Raw genomic sequence first — 19709 nt, 5'->3', positions numbered from 1 at the left:
ACCGTACTATCACTTAGGCAAACTGGTTTCGTTTTGCCTGTTAACTCACTTTTTCGAACTAAATTTCTCCGCACGATAACGGTGGAGCTACCGGTGTCTGTTAGAACCGTAATCTTCTTGCCCGGAACTTTTCCAGGCAGGGTTGGCATTCCCTTCGTAACACCAGTTGGCTGTTTTGTCATTACAGCATCCACAATAGGAAGTTTCTCCCCATTTTTCAACTCTACGAATTCGTTGGTGACGGCATCACCATCGGATTTCAGTGCTGCTAGCACACAGGATACCTGGTGAGTTTGACTCACTCCGTTACGACAAGCGTCTGCTTTGTGTCCAGTCTGACCACACTTGAAACATTTTACGACCGTGGGACTTGTGAGTTAGTACGACAGTTGTTCGTGCGATGAACCACTCGGTTAGACAGAAAACATCGCGGAACACTCTCCGATGCACGCTTCTTTTGTTCGGGTGGCGAAATTTTCGAATCTTTGGGACACTCCTTCTTGACCTTGGCGAAATTAGTTTGACCTTGCGCTTCCAAGAATTGATCAGCAAATTCGAGCATGCCTTCAAGTGACTCAGCCTTCCTCTTTTTCAAGTACAGCGACAGGCTTGTGTGGCAACTAGTGAGAAATTGCTCTCTAATAAGGAGCCCTCTAAGCTAATCGTACTCCTGCGCTGTCCCTGAAAGTTCAATTCATCTGGCGAAATAATGGCAAAGTCGGGCGGCATACTGCCTAGCCGTCTCGCCTTCAGCTGGCTTTCCTGTCTGAAATCTGTCCCGGAATCCTTTCACAGTAAATCTAAATCGCTTCAGCAAAGCAGCTTTCACCTTTGCATAGTTGGCTGCATCGGTCGGCGTCAGCCTACCGTACACACTGAGCGCTTCACCACTCAAGCAAGTACTCAAAGCAGTTGCTCATTGATGTTCCGGCCAATTCTGGCTCCTTGCAATCGGCTCAAATCTGTGAAGGTACGCGTCAAGGTCGTCCTTCCTTTCATCAAACGCTACGAGCAGCTTGCTTGGGTTCAAGCGGAAGCCGTGGTCCTCCCGTTCGCTGCTTTCAACTCTAGCTTGGACCGGAGTTTCACTTCGCTGTAGCAAACGGAGCTGCTCGAACTCCGTCTCGGGCTGCCATTCCCTTTCCTCTCTTTCTTCTTTCAGCTGTCGCTCCTTTGCCTCTCTTTCTTCTCTGGCCCTGTCAGCGGCCAGCTTTTTTCTCTCCAGCTCCAACTTCAACTGCTGCTTTCTTTCTTCTTTCAGCTGTCGCTCCTTTGCCTCTCTTTCTTCTTTCGCCATTTTAGCGGCCAGCCTTTCTCTCTCCAACTCAGCTGCTTTTTCTTCCTTGGCCCTCTCAGCTGCCAACCTCTCTAGTTCCAACTCAACTGCTTTTTCTTCCTTGGCCCTTTCAGCCGCCAACTTCTCTCTCTCCAACTCAGCTTCTTTTTCCTCTTTGGCTCTTTCGACCGCCTACCTTTATTTTTCCCGCTCAGCAACCTTTTCTTCTTTGGCCCTCTCTTTTTCTTTTTTTTCCTTCTGGGTGACCCACTTCCGTAGTTCGGCGCCAGAAAGACCCATCTTCTCACCAAGAGCGACTAACTTTTCGAGATCCATTGTGTCTCGCAAATAAAACCTTGCCGCATGTAAAAAGTATCTGCCTAAATCAGTCTATCGAAACACTCCCCTGAACTCGTTAACGAGAACACTGAACAACACACAAAATCGTTCCGATAGCACTATCAACAACTCGAGGCTCTTTCTCACTACTTTGGACACACTGTGCACCAAAAGGTCCTGTCGCGGACGCCAGATTAATTGTCACACCTGTCCCGTTAATTAGGGAGGCGATCGCCGGGCTAATTCCAAGAGCCGAAGTATCGGCCCCCCGAACCGCACCACGAAAGCGTGGACAATTTAGAAGTGGTCCTTATTGGTGCGCCAGCAGATGCCGGCTGTGGCCCAAAGAACAAGACAGAGCCGGGAGTTGATAAACAAACAAATTATATTCTCAATAATGGCAGATCGAAAATAATACACAAAAATGCACACTCCACACTAGTTACATACAATATGTCACCAATCAAACCAATCAATCAACGTACTACACAATACAATCAGCCACACTTGAAACAACGGACACGGACAACAATACGCACTACAATGCAGTCGCATGCATTGAACAACCAAGACACTTAAAGACTAAAGAGTTAGCAAACTTATTCAGTCCAAAGCTCTTGGAACAAAAGCCTGAATGATACTTTTCCGAGAATCACTCACTCAATGTCCAGCGTTGTTGTCGTTCTGCTGCCCTCGAAGTTTCTCTTCCAGGAAACCTCGCGTCTTCAATTGGCAACTCTCCAAGCTTCAACCTTTTTTGCCGGAAACATGTCGGCTTCCCACACACAGCTGTTGCCAGGCGTCTTCGCTCGCTAGCAGTAGACACACACTCTTGCCTGTAGCTCGAGTCTTCACCCCTCAGGTGGAAATCCTCTTCTTCTCCTCCTTTGTCACGGAAGACAAAAGGCTTCGCCTACAAGGCGGAACACCCTACGCACTCTGGCGCATACTTTCTTGTTCTCCTGCTTTGTCACTATGGACAAAACCTTCGCCGACTACACGGCGGAATACTTTACGCGCTCTGGCGCTAACTTCCTTCTTCTCCTGCTCTCCCATCCCTGTTGCTCAGTTAAATACCTTCCGCGCAAGATTCCAGAACGTTCTCATAATTTCGTCGGCGCGATACGCAGCGAAGGCTGGGGAAAGGGCGAGACGATATGAGGGCCGTCCGCGACGGATGACGCAACCCTGCATTCCAACGCCCCTTTCCATCTAGAACGTTCCAGTGCTTGCTCGGGCGCCGATGAGAGGAGGTTCGTCGGTGAACCAACGCTTCCGAGGGGAGAGAGGCGCGTGCCCGGGGAGTCTTTGGATGCTTCTTTTTTCTTTTTTTGTCGTTGACCTCTCGGTGCTTCGTCGCGAGAATTTGGCGGCGCGCCCGTTTTTGAGCGCTCGTTTTGTGACAGTCGGCTATATTTAGCCATTGGTGAAAAATACAATATTAGAGGTAGCCGAGTGAAATCAGTTGCATATTGCTGACAGCCACATTGTGCTCTACAGGCATATTTTTGTTTTGTAAATACACAAATTTTTAAGATTTTTCAGGTAGCTTTCCAAATATTTGCTTTAGGCAACAAATGCGATTTTCAAAGTTTGAGAGCCTTCTCAAAAACACCCATTGAATTATTTGCATTGTGTTGCTCTCAGCCACGACTGGAACAAACGAAATCCGCTGCGCCTGTGACTATATTCCGTTTCGTACAAAATATTAGTTTCAACATAAGCGGCCGCTAGCTACTTAAATGGCTGTATCAACTGTTGCGCGATACGACACTCTATATGACAGATGCGACACTAATCCAAATGCGGCTTTACATCAAACATTGGCGTTATTCAGGGTTCGGTAAACGGAGCAGGGGGAACTTTACGAATGGTATCGCTGGATGTCCGTGTGATGCACTTTCTTGAATTTCATAGTAGTGGAGATGTCATACGTTTAGATGCGAAGCGCTTTATGGACGAGCTCAATCAGGTGTTCAGCGTCACCACGCAGCACATGCTTGCCCCACCCCTTGCTCCTCTCATGCGCGCTCTCTCTCTCACCTCGCAATGCCGACGCAGGCCAACACAACTTGAATAAACTGTAGACTTTATTCTAGTAACGTTGGACGCAGGCAGCGTCAGCTAGCCAACGCCAGCTCTCCTTCTCTCTTCTAGGCATCGATTCCTGCCAGCGGCATTTACACCCCCAATCGTAAATGTGTGTCCTCTCCCACTCTATCCCCTCTCCTGCACTCCTTTTTTTTCGCCTCGCAAAGCCAACGCAGAAAGCATAATCGACACTCGCTTCCTTCTCACTCTCCTTTGGGGTGCCTACAAGAAGCGTTTACACCCCAATTGCGCATGCGCATCGCTACCGTCTCTAGCCTCAAAACACCAATGCAGGCAGCACTTGCCTGCGAGTTTCTTTATCGAACGAAAAAAAATCTGCTAGCTTTGCACAACCGTTCACTGGCCATCCCGTACATATAGGCACTGGATCTTGACCTGCAACGTAGTACTAGTGGGAAATTTCTCCTGTGCGTTGTTGAACAACAAAAATTCGAAGCATGCCATTAACCAAAAGCGAACTGTGGGTCTCTGTATTCAATCATAGTGTTCCGTATCTCATTGCATATTAGCAGAAATTGGCATGTTCTAATAGAGAACACAAGTCCACCAGCTCGTGCCTTGCGCATCCCCAGGTTACTCAGCTGCGCAACGGCACGATGAGCGCCAGCGTCAACGCCGCCGCCAGTGTAAGCCTTAGCGCCCACTGCTTCGCATCTACATAAGCTTTCCTTTAGCAGGAGATGGTGTAATTTTTATGCCTATTCGCACGGGATTCATTCTATGCTGGGTCCGCGTGTGTGTGGATTACTCCAGCTACCACAAGGTTATTTCTACGTACCAGTGACATATATAGTGTCGCGGGTTATAAATTACAGGATTTAAAAACACGGACAGTGGGACTTGTAGAGACGCTCTCAGAGAAGGCCGCTAAGATAGTCGTCTTCTTCACTCTGCTGCGCTGCGCCTCTCGAGCGAATCCGCGTTCTTCGTTGTCGTCACTATCTCGCCGCTAAATGCAGCTATGCACGCGGCATTACCCTCCCGCCAGAGTGAGCGTCGTCCCGACGCTCAACAGGTAGACATGTGGCCATCTAGTGTTTACATCACTGAGAGTGGTAAAGATTCATGCGGACCACGTGCACTGTCTCAGGCAGATGCTGGCGACGTTTCGAACAGGAGGAGGCGTAGGGCACGACTTCGTACGTCACGTCGCTAAGACGGCGCAGAACCTTGTAGGGTCCGAAGTATCGACGTAGAAGTTTCTCTGAGAGGCCTCGTCGTCGTACAGGAAACCAAACCCAGACTCTATCTCCTGGTTGATAAATGACGAATCGATGGCGAAGGTTGTACCGTTGGGCGTCAAGTTTCTGCTGGTTCATTATTCTGACGCGGGCAAGCTGCCTTGCTTCTTCGGCGCGCTCAGTGAAGTCTGCGGCGTCTGTCTCTGAATCATTGCAATCGTAAGTCAGCATGGCGTCAAGCATTGTCGTAACTTCTCTGCCATTAATTAGTGCGAACGGCGTCATTTTTGTTGTTTCCTGGCGCGCCGTATTATACGCGAATGTGATGTACGGCAATATTCGGTCCCAATTCTTGTGTTCTACGTCGACGTACATGCAAAGCATGTCAGTGATTGTCTTGTTAAGTTTTTCTGTAAGCCCATTCGTTTGTGGGTGGTAAGCTGTCATCTTCCTATGCGCTGTGCCACTGAGCGCAAGCACAGTGCGCAAAAGCTCGGTAGTAAACGCGGTACCTTTTGTCTGTTATGACGACAGCTGGAGCACCATGTCTAAGAACAATGTTCGCAATGAAGAACTGGGCCACTTCAGCTGCAGTGCCACTCGCGATTGCCTTGGTCTCCGCGTATCGGGTGAGGTAGTCCGTCGCCACAATAACCCATTTGTTGCCACTGTCCGATGTTGGGAATGGGCCCAGCAGATCCTTTCCGATTTGAGAAAATGGGGTTTCTGGCACGGGCACAGAATGTAATAGTCCAGCGGGTTTGACAGGTGGTACCTTGCGCCGCTGACCATCAGTGCATGTTCGGACGTAATGCTTAACCTCTGCTGCGATTCTTGGCCAGTAATATTTTTCTTTGATGCGTTTCAGTGTTCTTGTGAAACCGAGGTGGCCCGCAGTGGCTTCGTCATGGCGGGCTTGTAAAATTTCGCTGCGGAGAGCTCCAGGAACTACCAGCAGATAGCTTCTACCTGTTGATGAAAAGTTCTTTTTGTACATAATTCCGTCTCGTAAACAGAATGACGATAAGTTCTTCGAAAACACTCTTGGTGCATTGGCGGCTCGTCCTTTCAAGAATTCTATAAGCGAGTTGAGCTCCCGATCATCTTGTTGCCGAGAAATGATAGCTGCATCAACAACTCCTAAAAAACCTGGGAAATCATCATCCTCTATAGCCGGTGATTCAATCGGTGACCTTGACAAACAGTCAGCGTCCAAGTGTTGCCTTCCGGACTTGTAAACTACGACCATGTCGTACTCTTCGAGCCGGAAGCTCCATCGGGCTAAACGTCCAGATGGGTCTTTCATGTTGGTCAACCAACAAAGAGAGTCATGGTCGCTTACGACTTCGAAAGCGCGGCCATATAAGTACGGGCGGAACTTCGCAACTGCCCAAGCGACGGCCAGACACTCCTTCTTCGTTGTTGAGTAGTTGGACTAGGCGCGTGTCAACATTCTGCTAGCGTAGGCAACCACTCTCTCCACACCATCTTGGCATTGGACAAGAACAGCACCTAGGCCCACATTGCTGGCGTCTGTATGGATGGCTGTTGGTGCATTCTCGTCGAACTGACCGAGGACAGGTGGAATTTGTAGACGCTGTCGCAGCTCGTTGAATGAAGCTTCTTGCTCTTCACCCCATACAAATGCGATGTCTTCCCTTGTAAGGCGGGTGAGTGGAGACGCGATGTGCGCAAAGCCTGCTATAAATCGCCGGTAGTAGGCGCAGAGACCCAGAAAACGCCTGACCGCTTTCTTATTAACAGGCCTTGCGAACTTTGCGACGGCTGCTGTTTTATCTGGGTCAGGCTTCACACCTTCGTGACTGATCACGTGTCCCAGGAACTGGAGTTCTTCGAAGCCGAAGTGGCATTTTGCCGGGTAGCCGCTTTAGATGCTCTTCAAACGTGGCCGAAAAAACAATCACGTCGTCGAGGTACACCAGGCATGTTTTCCATTTCAGGCCGGACAGAATGGTATCCATTAGTCTCTGAAACGTGGCTGGAGCTGAGCATAGACCGAAAGGGAGGACTTTGAATTCATAAAGCCCGTCTGGCGTCACGAAGGCGGTCTTTTCTCGGTCGCGCTCATCTACTTCTATTTGCCAGTATCCACTTTTAAGGTCCATTGACGAGAAGTAGCGCGCATGCCGTAGCCTGTCCAAAGAGTCATCGATCCGTGGTAATGGATAAACGTCTTTTTTTGTAACATGGTTCAGCTTACGATAATCGATGCAGAAACGCAAGCTGCCGTCTTTCTTTTTCACGAGTACTACTGGTGATGCCCAAGGACTCTTTGATGGTTGGATAACGTCATCCTCTAGCATCTTCTTGACTTGCTGCTGGATTACCTCACGTTCTTTCTGAGCGACGCGATATGGGTTCTGTCGGATCGGTCTTGCTGTGTCTTCCGTAATTATGCGATGCTTAGTCAGAGGCGTTCGACCCACTCGTGATGTCGATGAGAAGCAGTCCTTGAACTGGTCGAGCAGCTCCATAAGACGGCATCTTTCAGTCGGTGTTAGACTCGGTCCGATATCAACTGGTGGTGTATGTGGAGGTGACTGTGCTGTGGCTTCCCCTTACATTAGAAGACAGTCGTGAGAGTAGTCGAGCTCTTCGAGGTACGCCACAGCCGTGCCTTTACCGATGTGCCGGCGCTCATTCGTGAAGTTGGTCAGAAGCACGCCTGCGCGCCCATGCACTAAGCTGACGATACCGCGAGCGATGGCGATGCCTTGGTGAAAAATAAAGTCAGTGATGCGTTCGGCTATGGCGTCTTCATTACAGTGCACGGCGCAACACGCGGAAACAAGACTACATGACAGTGGTGGCACGCAGACGTCGTCGTCGACCACACGTAACAGCCTGGGTTCTTGGTCTGGATCAGTGGTCACAGACTTGTCAGCGGCGAATGTGATCACACCGTCGCGTATGTTGACCACAGCACCGCACTCTCTTAAAAAGTCCATTCCCAGAATCATAGGTTCTGCAGAACTCCGGTAAGATCAGAAATGTGGCTACAAAAGCCACATTCTCAATAGTGAGTCTTGCTGTACATTTTCCCGTGGGAGTCATTATCTGGCATCCAGCACTTCGGATATAAGGTCCCGTCCATTCCATTCTGACTTTTTGAGTTCGTCTGCCCATCATTCACTCATTATGGAGAAGTCTGCACCCGTATCGACTAAGGCCGTCACTTCAACGCCGTCAATCGTCACAGCAAGGTCGGCAGTCACATTTTTCTCAGTGAAGTCTTCATCGTTGTCTCTCACGTGTTTCGACAGCAGTGGGGGTTTTTCGGAAATTCGACGGCTTGCAACCTTCCCCCCAGAGGTCGCTGCTTTCAGTTTCCCCGCCGTGGGCTGGGAGACCGACCTCTGACGGCGTCAGCAAAACTACGGCGGCTTGGTGAAGCAAAGCGAGCCGGTGATGGTGACCGCGTCCGGAAGGTATAAGAGCCTTCCCGCCTGCCAGCCTGGTCGTCATCGATGGGGGCACGGCTTTCGTCGAACTGTCGGCGCGTAGCTGTAGGTGCACTACCGCGGAATTCAGCTCTGCGATGTGGGCAAAACGGTAAATGTGCCCTGGCTCTCCACAGTGGTAGCAGAGTGGTCAACGATCCGCAGTGCGCCATATGTCGGTCTTCCGCATATAGGGTCGCCTGACAAAATCCTGCTGAGGCCAGGCTGCCACAAGATACGGTTCGAGGTACTGCGGCACTGGCGTGGGCGCGGGTCGACGAACAGCGTCTGCATAGCTGTATCCGTTCGGCTGGTACGATACTTCTGGAGCCAATGGACGACGCACAGCGTCTGCATAGGTACTCGAGTTTGGACGGTGCGGTGGAGCGGAATATTGCTGAGGAGAGGCAAACGCTTGTTGAAGTTCATGGCGAACGACTTCAGCGATGGAGGCTACCGTGGACTCCTGCTGCGGGGGCGCTTGTGACTGCAATGTGTATTTTGCGTTCTCCTTCGCGATCTCTTCACGCACGATCTGTCTAATCAGGTGGCGTAGAGAAAAGTCGTGGTTTTCGGTAAGTGCGGTGGCGCCTGCAGCTGTGCCGGTGGCCGGGCGGTCAGACTGTCGGTACCGTTGCTGTAGCGCACGCTCTATTGCGGTGGCCTCCCTGGTGAACTCGTCCACTTTTGTCGGCGGATTGCGCACAAGACCAACAAATAGCTGCTCTTTGACGCCCCTCATGAGATGGCTTAGCTTTCGAGCCTCGGGCATGTTGCGGTCCGCGTGGTGGCACAAGTGCACCATATCCTCAGCAAACATGGCGACGCTTTCATGCAGCTGTTGGGTGCGTCCTTCATAAGGCGTTGTGCGTTTTCGAGTCGGTCCGCGTTACCGAAGGTGTCAAGAAACCGACGACAAAACTCTTCCCTTGTCGTCAATGTTGCCTCCCGGTTTATAAACCACGTCTTCGCGCCGTCTTCAAGGGCGAAGTATACGTGGAAGAGCTTTCCATCGAGACTCCAGTAGTTCGATTTAGCTACCCGTTCAAACTGCTCAAGCCAGTCTTGCGCATCTTCGTTCGGCCGGCCATGAAATGGTTCAGGAATGCGCATATTCTGAACCGTCACCTGTGCAGGGCTCCTTGCCATTTCTTGAGTAGGGGTGGTTGTCGGAAGTGTTGCTCCCTTTAAAAGGCCAAATTCTGGTTCAAGACCATGAAGGCGACGGCTTGAGCGGTGCACAGGCGTCTCCACGTGTGGCTGTCTAGCAGGGCTGGACTCGGGGCTTCTCACAGGGGTGCTGATCATGAGGTGGTAGTACCCAGCTCTTCCTCCAGTGTCGCGGGTTATAAATTACAGGGGGTTTATTTAAAAACACGGACAGTGGGACTTGTAGAGACGCTCTCAGAGAAGGCCGCTAAGATTGTCGTCTTCTTCACTCTGCTGCGCTGCGCCTCTCGAGCAAATCCGCGTTATTCGTTGTCGTCCCTATCTCGCCGCTAAATGCAGCTATGCACGCGGCAATAATGATCAACAAGACGAAGAAGAGGACGTCAGCCGCTAAAATGGCGCGAGCTTTTCGTTTTGGCAGCTGTACTCAACTAACCAGTTTTAAATACATACATTTCGTGAATTCCACGCCTTCTGGGTCTGTCTCCCTGTAACATATTTGGTGGAACTGTGCAATCTCAGTGCTCAACCCAGAATTTCACAGTGGGTGCTCACATACGGTTTTCAAAATGACCTCTAAAGATTCGGCTACATCTTCTCCAATCGTCACACCTCCTGCCCCGCCTGCCAACCCACCGGTCACAACAGCTTTTTGACGCTTCCCGCTGTGAAATACCCTGGAATATTCTCGGGCTTGGAGGGTTCCGACGTCAACAAATGGCTACGCCGCTACGAACGCATCAGTGCCACTTAAATTGGGACCCCACACTAACGCTTGCGAACGCCACCCCTTACGTCGATGCATCCCTCGTGTCTGGTTTGCACGAACATGACATTCCAAGCTGTGACAGCTTCAAGAAAAAGTTCCGTGAGCTTTTTGAGAACCCCTTTGGTGGTCGTCGAACCGCGATGAATGAGCTGTGAACTCGTGCACTAACTTCCATGGAGTCCCACATCAGTTATATTCAGGCTGTCCACGCATTATGCCACAAAGCCGACGAAAACATGATCGACCTTGACATATTTGCGCATATTGTAAAGGGTATCGCTGACGATGCATTTAACTTGGTGGTATTTATGACGTGTCGTCTGTTGATGTCATAATTAAAAAGTAACACCAGTTGGAACAGGCTAAACTCAAGCGCATCTCCCATCACTTCCAGCGCCTTCCGATTACAGCAGCGACGTCCTCGTGCCTCGACCCATATCGTCCACATGACAACATTTACAACTTGACTCGACTCGTCAGACGTGAACTTGAAACGGCCGCCCCTGCTACAATGCAACCAACGACCCCTCTTTCCGTTTTTCGAATTCCGTTACCCCTTATTCAAGCTGTTGTACAACAGGAAATAACCAGCATGTGTCTATGCTCTATTTCGACGCCTTCCCGTACGGACTACCAGCAACAATTTCCGTCTGCGCGTCTATTACAGTCTGGCTCTCCATCGACGTTTCTAAATCCTTCCGCATGGCGAACAGCTTATGATAAGCCGATATTCTTCTGTTGTCAACATATTGGGCACATATCTCGTCATTGCAGAAGTCGTTGGGTTCCTACTGCACATTCCCGTGCGCCATCAATGCCCGACCTGTTTATCGGCAAGAGACCAGCCCCGATAATTTTGCCCATCAGGAACCTGCGAGTTATCGGTGCTACTCCCGCTCTTCATCACCTCAACGTCACTAGTCTCGTTCTCCCCAGCCATACTGACCACCTCCCTCTCATACTCTCGACACGTTCCGCAACGAAAAACTAAATGTTGCAGCCCCTGGAGGTGGTGCTGCATCAATTAGACTGACCGAAAATACAGACGAAACAGAATCTTGTCGACGTGGAAATTGATGAAGTGCCTCTGAATGTTAGGGTGGTCGTTGCGGCTCAACGTGCTGTAATGACCACTTAAGTCCGCCGGAAGCTCAAGAAAGTCCTCACGACTGTGACGACTAAGTTCGTCCATGTGGTTTAAGGTGGAACTGCATCTATCGTTCGGATGTACGCTGCTCATGTACGCATCGCTGATAGCCACAAAGTTTGACGTTCTGTTCTGTTCGCTGTCTTCGAAAAGTTTCCGCCTGGCGTTATCTCTGGCCTCGACTTCCTGTCAGCGCATTCTGGCTTCATTAACTGCTCAGCCAGTACGCCCCTCCCAATTGCCTATAACACACTCCGCTGAACCAAGTCGCCTTTGCACTGAAAGTTATTCTCGTCTTCCACCTCAAGCACTGCCCTATGGCTAGTTCGTATAGAACCCACCAGTTCCTGATGTCGACTATGCACTGGCTCCCATTACCAATGTCATCAGTCTTGGATGCCGGTTATGCTTGTCTTCCGCCTCGTACACTAACCTACGTTTATTTAATTCGTATCGAACCCACCAGTTCCCGATTATGACTGTGCACTGGCTCCCATCACCAATTTCATCAGCCGCGGCATTACATTACCACACTGTCCTGTATGTCGCAGGAAACTCCAAGGGCCTCCCAGTTGTCAATTTTAGTTGGACTGAACAAAAGTATGTATGCAGGCTAGTTGGTACTTCATTGCAATTATTTGGTGTAGCGCCGCATACAAAATTGTAAGAAGAAGCAGATGACAGGAAAGAAGCGTTGCATCTAATTATTGCAATTCTGATGGACGCGTCAGGTGCTGCCGCAAGGCATCGCTTTTGGAACTGCTTTCTACCTTAGAAGACAACTCAGTGGATGTTTTCACCGTGGCCGCTTCTTCCGACTCCTGTGCACAGCCCCAATCCACTCATCGCCCCGACAGTGCAGTTATGTGAATGATTGCTCCTAATTTAACAGCACAGCAGACTGATAAGCTCCAGTGGGTTTTGCTGTCTTGCATCGAAGTTTTTTACCTTAGGTGCCATCCACAGGGGAAAACTACCTGTGCAACCCACCACATAAAAAGTCGTGGTGAGCCTCCTATTCATACGTGTCCGTATCGCACGTCGTTGATGAAGCGTTAGATTAACCTGAGGTCGAAAAAATGCTTGCCAAGCATATCATCAACCCATCCTGCAGTCCTTGGACATACTCCGTCGTGGTAGTCTACAAGAAAGACTGTACATGGCGTTTCTGTGTCGATTCGCGACATTTAAACAGAATTACAGAATAGATGATGCACTTGATCGACTCTAATGTGCCCGCTTTTTTCCCTCCATATACCTACGTTCCGTGTACTTGCAGATTAAGGTGAATGACATAGATTGGAAAAGGACGGCATTTATCAAATCCAGAGGCCTATATTATTTCAAGGTCATGCCTTTCCACCTTTGTAACGCTCCAGCCACGTTTGAATGGATGATGGGCTCTCTGCTCGGAAACGCGTGTGCTATTTGGATGTCGCTTTTTTTTCACCTACATTTCAAACTCGTATAGAGCGTCTAACAGCCGTCTTAGATATCTTCCGTCATGATTTCCTCCACCTGAACGCGCCCTAGTGTCACTTTTGGAGCCAGCCATTTGCAGTTCTTGGCCATTTAGTGAACGCTAACGGCATACAACCAGATCCGGCCAAAAAGATTAGCGCAGTCAAAAAATGTCGTGTACTACGATCTCCAAAGGATGTACGCAGCCTCCCCAGACTTTGCTTTTATTTCTGTTGGTGCATCACAAATTTTAGAGACAAAGCGAGGCTTCTTACACAGCTCCTCAAGCAAGACGTCCCATTTTCATGGGGCTCCGAAGAGGCATCCGTGTTCTCAAATCTAATCGTACACCTTACTACTCCTCCGAGTTTGGCCCACTTCAACCCTACTGCCCCTGCTGAGATTCGTACTGATGCAAGGGGCTATGGCATCAGTGCAGTACTAGCCCAACGACAATGTGGTCATCCCTGCGTTATCGCAAACGCCAGCAGCCTCTTATCCGCCCAATGCAATTATTCTTTCACAGAGTGCGAGTGCTTGAATTTCGTTTGGGCAGTCGTCCAGTTCAGGCCATACCTACACGGACACCCATTTTCGGTAGTAACAGACCACCAGGCGCTCTGCTGGTTGAACTCTCTTAGAGAGCCCTTTGGTGCCTAGGTCGCTGGGCTTGGCACCTGCAAGAATTTTCTTGGTCATGTGCAAATCTGGCCACCTACACGAAGATGCTGATAGCCTCTCCCGGTATCCCTTCGACGATTCTGCTTAGCCCAAAACAAAGATCGTGCACTCCATCTTCTCAGCTTCTGACTTTATTCATAATGGGGTATAACAGAGAAAGGATCCACTACTGCTGCTTGACATCTTCAGCCACACAGATTCTTCCATCCGTCGCTTTGTGTTTCAAGAGGGCGTCCTATACCACTGTAATTTCTGACTTGATGAGCCTGACCTTCATATTGTCGTGCCTAAACCTCTACAGCGCAACGTCCTCACTCAATTTCACCATAAGCACCCACAGCAGGAAACCTTAGCTTATCTCGCACGCACGAGCGCGTCTGGTGCCACTTCTGCTGGTCAGTTCTTGCTCGCTTGGTTTGCCAATACGTCGCCATGCCTCAGTTATGTTAACGTCGCAAAAATACCGTCGCTGATACCCGCTGGCCATCTATAACCAATCTGCATACCCGCTGAACCATTTCGCAGCAGTGGGTTAGATTTCCTTGGTCTTTTTCCCGAATCAACAGTAGCAACAAGTGGATAGCCGAAGCTAGTGATTAGGTCACATACTACGCTATTACTCGAGCTCCACGAACGCGTTGTTCAACCAACGTTGAGTATTTCTAGTTACGCAACATTATATTGATTCGGGATTCGCCAAAACAGCTGCTCAAAGACCGTGGCCGTACATTTTTCTCCCAAGTCATCGCAGCCATCTTGCATTCCTGTTCCACACAGCACAGAGTGACCACAGCTTACCGCCCACAAACCAGCGCTCTCACGAAATGCTTTATTCGTACTCTTAAAGGCTTGCAGCGTATGTCCCACCGGACCATCGAAACTGGGATATTGCCCTACGCTATGCCACGTTCACGTACAGCTCGTCCCGACATGACACCGCGGCTTTTTCACCTCTGTACCTAATGTACGGAAGAGAGCCGTCATTACCCTGGGACACTCTCATTTCAAGCATCTCATCCACCAGCGAGTATGCTCGTGATGCTATTGCACGAGCTGACCATGCCCGACAGCTCGTCCGTTCTTTTCTGACAGTGTCGCAGAGCAAGCAATGACGTCGTTACGATGCTTGGCATCGCGACGCACATTTTGCTCCTGGCATCCCTGTGTTACTATTGCCTCCTCAACTTGGTACAAATGAGTAAGTAAGTACTAACTCACCGAAAAACAAGGCCTTTTGGTCTCCTCATCGTCGGGTCTATCTGAAAAAAACTTTTGTGTCGTTACACGGGACCCTACCATGTATTCCGGCAAGTAACGCCTCTTATGAGATTTCCGCCATCTCTCCGTAGACATCAGTTCAGTCTAGTGATGTTGTTCACATGTCGTGGCTCAAGATCTACAACCCTGCTTCTGAGTACGACCTCTAAAGCTCCGTGATGGTGCTTCCGCAACCGGGGGGGGGGGGGGGGGAGGGTCATGCTACGTACCAGTGGCATAGCGATTAATTAGACGATGAAGCCATTGTACATTTCGCAACATTGTGCAAGTTCGCTTGCAAAAATGTGCAAGCAGACGACTCCCGTGGGCAGATGTTTGATGTTCGTGTTACGCCTATCCTATATGACGGATGGATCGAATACCTTTGTTTCGGCTTGTCGTCATGCGATGTCATCGTTATGGTCTCGGCTTGTCCGCTATAGTCATGCCGTCGCCATCATAAATGGGTATGTGCCACAGAATTGGGGTAAATTGCGCTACTCGCCACCTCGACGTACTATGCACTTCGTGAGTTTTAGGTTCGTTGTTACTGCCTAAAACATTGTTTGGCTTAGCAAGCCACTCGAGGTTCTTCTTTGAAACCAGACATAAACGTACGTATATCTCTGATGATGTCACCTGTTTGAAATGCCACTTCCTCAATGATCGGCTACATGATGGTGCGTTGGAGGTCCATTGTCGAGTAGAGTAAAGATTATGGTGCTAAAAATTCGTTGTTACTGCCTAAAACACTGTTCTGGCTTGGCAGTGGGGTCAAGAACCCGAACGATTTGGCTGTGGGAAACAAAGGCGCACACTGCATGCTTTGCCGATCCGGAGTATAATTGAAACTTAGAACTGAAACACCCTTTTTTGCTCAATGTGTCGAGGTTCGTCCTAAATTTTTTTTAATTCTTGGGCTGAGCAGTAAAGCTTTTTCACCTTAGAAATTAACAAGCCCTCATTATGTCTACGCTTTTAAACAGGTAGTTCTGAATCCCTTCACGTATTTTTGTTTTCGTATCCAACTCCTGTTACTCGCAGCCCAACGCTATTGTAGAGGCCACGTTTGCAACGGTGAAAGCCAAGCAGGAGACGCGCGGACACGAACCATTTTGTACACCGTACTTATTGCGTAGCTTCACCAGCGCTGTCCCTGACGTATGAAGCTAAGTGTAGCTCAAGTTCCTGCCCTTGAAAACTCCTGCGTGTGTAGAGGTTTGCCTACGCGAATGTAGTATTTGCCCGGATATACGTTCATCATCGCGATGCTGCTATCTGCTCGTAGCAGATCCCAACCTTTCCAAACCATGCGGAATAATTAGTTTGAGTTATACACCTGTTATTTTTCTCCGTGCAGAGGCAAGACACCTGTGCTCCTCGCCAACCTGGTTTGCCAGATGGGGATGGCTGAATGTGGAACTCTGCTCCCTTCCAGTATAAACCAATCCGGTGAAATTAACAAAACATTTACAACGTAAGTCACAAAGCAAGCGCTAATGTGCGAGAGTTTTGTATAAGGCTCCTTAGCCAGATAGCGCCAATATACACATTGTATTATGCAGATGGCGTAAATGCGCTACTATCCACAGCATCGAGAAAATGTAACGGAAAACATAGATATATACCAACCTTTTGAATGGTTGCACCTACCTTAAGGAACACTTTTTAAGAAAACTACGTCGTGTTTTGTTAAGATGGAATGAAATCCACGTGCGGCTGAAGATGCAGAATTGGCGTGGAGGATAGTACACATAAGGAAACTTTCACCTTTAGGAAAACTTCATGCTGTACACGCGTATTGTTTTTCGCTCAGTGCACGTTCAACGGAGGCATTCAAAACGTTGTGCCGTTGTGAGGTGCAAGAAGTGTGCTCCTTCCACCCGTAAACGCTTTCATGGGAATCATGGAGTGCGTGCGTGCGTGCGTGCGTGTGTGTGTGTGTGTGTGTGTGTGTGTGTGTGTGTGTGTGTGTGTGTGTGTGTGTGTGCGTGCGTGTGTGTGTGTGTGTGTGTGTGGGTGTGTGTGTGTGTGTGTTTTCATTTATCCGTTCGCCTTGCTTCCGTCCGTCCATGCGTCCGTCCCTGCATTTGTGCATCCGTCCGTGCGTACGTTCACCCGTACGCGCGTTTATCTGTCTGTCTGTCCGTCCGTCCGCGCGTCCGTCTGTCTGCTTTTCTGTCTGTTCGTCCATGTTTTCCTCCGTCCATCCGTTTATCTAGTGAACACTCGGAAGTAACGCCATCTCGCACCTTTTTACTATATATTCATACTATTCAAGTGCCGCCAACCAACGGACATTCCAAGGACTAAACGAGAGATGGCTACCTACTACTACGACGACTACTACAACTATACTACTACTACATATATCTGGGACGCACGACCCCAGCTCAAGGAGCTTTGCCCCTAAAAACAAAAATTGCCACCTGCATCTTTACGCAGCGGAACTCGAGTAAATGTGTCGCAGAGTGGGGAACTGTCGCGTGAATTTCATGTATCTGAGTATGGTTTGGCAATGCTTAATAGTTATTTCGTCTCTATTATACCTATTAACAGACTGAAGGAGAAGCGTTGCTTCGAGTGACGAGATGCTTATGTTGGGTTGTGCCCCACTACTGCTTGCTTCTATCACATCTACTTAAGTCAAGCAAAGCGTCAAGTCGAGCGAAAGCCAATTAAAGACGCCCTTGACAGTACTCCGAACGGGTGATTTGCAAATCGGCATAACCCGAAAGTAAAACGTCTCCTTTCAGAAGTAAAGTGCTTATTGTACATTGATATGAGAGAGCTTACGCAATTTCGGTTGGTGTTTAACAGCTAACTTTAAGCACAGTTTTTGGTAAGTGCATCCACTTCGACTATTAACGGTGGATCTCCATCCCGACGACTTACAGCCATGATGAATGACTGATCATCAAGCCTGATGATGATTGTTCTCGATGCTGCTAATATTTTTTTGATTGTTCGTTAGTTATTGGGTATGCAGTAACTTTCGTATGACAGTGAGAGGCGCTAATGCTTTTTGTTCACTCTGTGTCAAACATTGGCGTCCTACATATAGGACGGCTCCAAAATCATTATTCGAAATAGCTTTTTTTTAAGAATTGAAAACCTTATTCTGTTTCCAGAGGTCTTAGAGCCAATCAGTTCAGGGAAATAAATTTGTCCTGAGAATTTTCCTTTGTTTAGGCATACAGGGGTTCATTACTAGAACTACTAGAAGCATCCCTGACCACACGCCCTTGTGGTCAGGGATGCTTCTCGTAGTTCTTGTAGTTGACTCATATATGCCAACAAGGCACGAAGGATGTTTTATTACGCCACAACGGCCACGACAATGGTGTTACAGCACAGAAAATACCCCATCATGCGAAAACTAGTACCAGTGCCACAGTGGGGCTTGAACCTAGGTCCGTCACACAATGCGCAGGTCCGTCGCATAATGCGGAAAACGTAACGAGTGCGTCGTGCAATGTTCGAACCCATGACAAAAGCTTGTTTTTCTGCAGCTATTAACTGTGGTGCATACCCACTTCAGGCATGCCCGGCCACGGTGGTTCAGTGGCTAAGGTACTCGGCTGCTGACCCGCAGGTCGCGGAATGGAATCCCGGCTTCGGCGGCTGCACTTCCGATGGAGGCGGGAATGTTGTAGGCCCGTGTGCTCAGATTTGGGTGCATGCTAAAGAATCCCAAGGGGTAGAAATTTCCGGAGCCCTCCACTACGGCGTCTCTTATAATCATATGGTGGTTTTGGGACGTTAAACCCCACATATCAATCAATCATTACCCATTTCAGGCATAATTCCTCATCATCGTCAGCCACTACGTGAACAATTGGCACAAACTTCCTCGCAATAGTTTTAGTGGACATCACACTTCTCAAAGAAATGACGAAAAATAGCATAGCGAATGCCGGCCTACGACCCTAAAAATTTATTGATAATGTCATAGTGGACATCAAGCAAGTGTACTTGCAGCAGTTACTGAATGAGTGTTTCGAAAAAAGCTCTGAAATGCCGCTCTTCTAGCTTTCGCTGTGACTGTGCTGCACCTTCCGCGCAAACCTGACCTTTTTTTTTTACCCATCAAGTGGCCGAACGTACAAGTCTTCACTAACAGTTAACCCACGCCATCTGACCATAACAAAGCGTCGGTGGGCACACGCGTTGCATATATTGCTTGCCGTCATCAGTTGTTCAAACTGAAATCGCATCGTGTTTCGAATGCGTGCTGCAGGGAACCTTTGGATGCCACCGCGGTTGCCTGCTATCTCGGCTCCGCGGTAAAGTCACAGGCCGATTTCGACAAGTTAAAGCTACCTGCCTCACCGCCGGCAGGCACAGAAGCGACCTTGCAGGTACGCTTGGCCTTCTGCGGCTGCGTCAATGCGACATTTGCACACAGCCTGAACATCGAGCCGGAGATCCATAGGTGAGTGCGTTTGTTTAATGTATAGGGCCACCCTTGAAAATTGTTTCTTTTGGAAACAAAAAAAGCGAACTGCGTTTTATATTAATTTACAAAACTAGAGGCATTTGAAATTATGCTGCAGCGAAAATGTCTTTTCTCTGTGGCTTTCTTCAACAATTGTGTTGGTCTTTACAGCTACCAGTAGACCTCGCTGAAACCAAAACTAGAATTTTGTGGCAATGAAAACTACATTGTAATTAGTAACAAGAACTTTTTTCGTACTCAAGTTCACAGGGATATTTAGATCAGTTGGTAGGGAAGTATGCAAAAGCCTAAAGAGTATTGGTATTCACAGCCAATTTTTATTTCAAGCTGCACTAAATGCCACGTGAAGCAGACGAAGTGACACCATGTTTACACTGCACTGTAGTGTTGTACGTA

The 19709-nt window shown here is 48.9% G+C and overlaps 1 protein-coding gene across 1 annotated transcript in view; it reads left to right on the top strand.

Annotated features, from left to right (window-relative positions):
- Nucleotides 1-19709, top strand: part of LOC142768852 (uncharacterized) — a 104385-nt gene that overhangs the window by 69628 nt on the left and 15048 nt on the right. Inside the window, exons 17-18 of the mRNA XM_075871251.1 lie at nt 16215-16331; nt 19095-19289. Coding sequence (XP_075727366.1) covers nt 16215-16331; nt 19095-19289 — 312 coding nt within the window. The remainder of the gene's footprint in view (nt 1-16214; nt 16332-19094; nt 19290-19709) is intronic.

The sequence above is a fragment of the Rhipicephalus microplus genome, chromosome 1 (assembly GCF_043290135.1).
Source record: "Rhipicephalus microplus isolate Deutch F79 chromosome 1, USDA_Rmic, whole genome shotgun sequence".
Lineage (NCBI taxonomy): Eukaryota > Metazoa > Arthropoda > Arachnida > Ixodida > Ixodidae > Rhipicephalus > Rhipicephalus microplus.
This window is presented reverse-complemented; position numbering and strand designations above follow the sequence as displayed.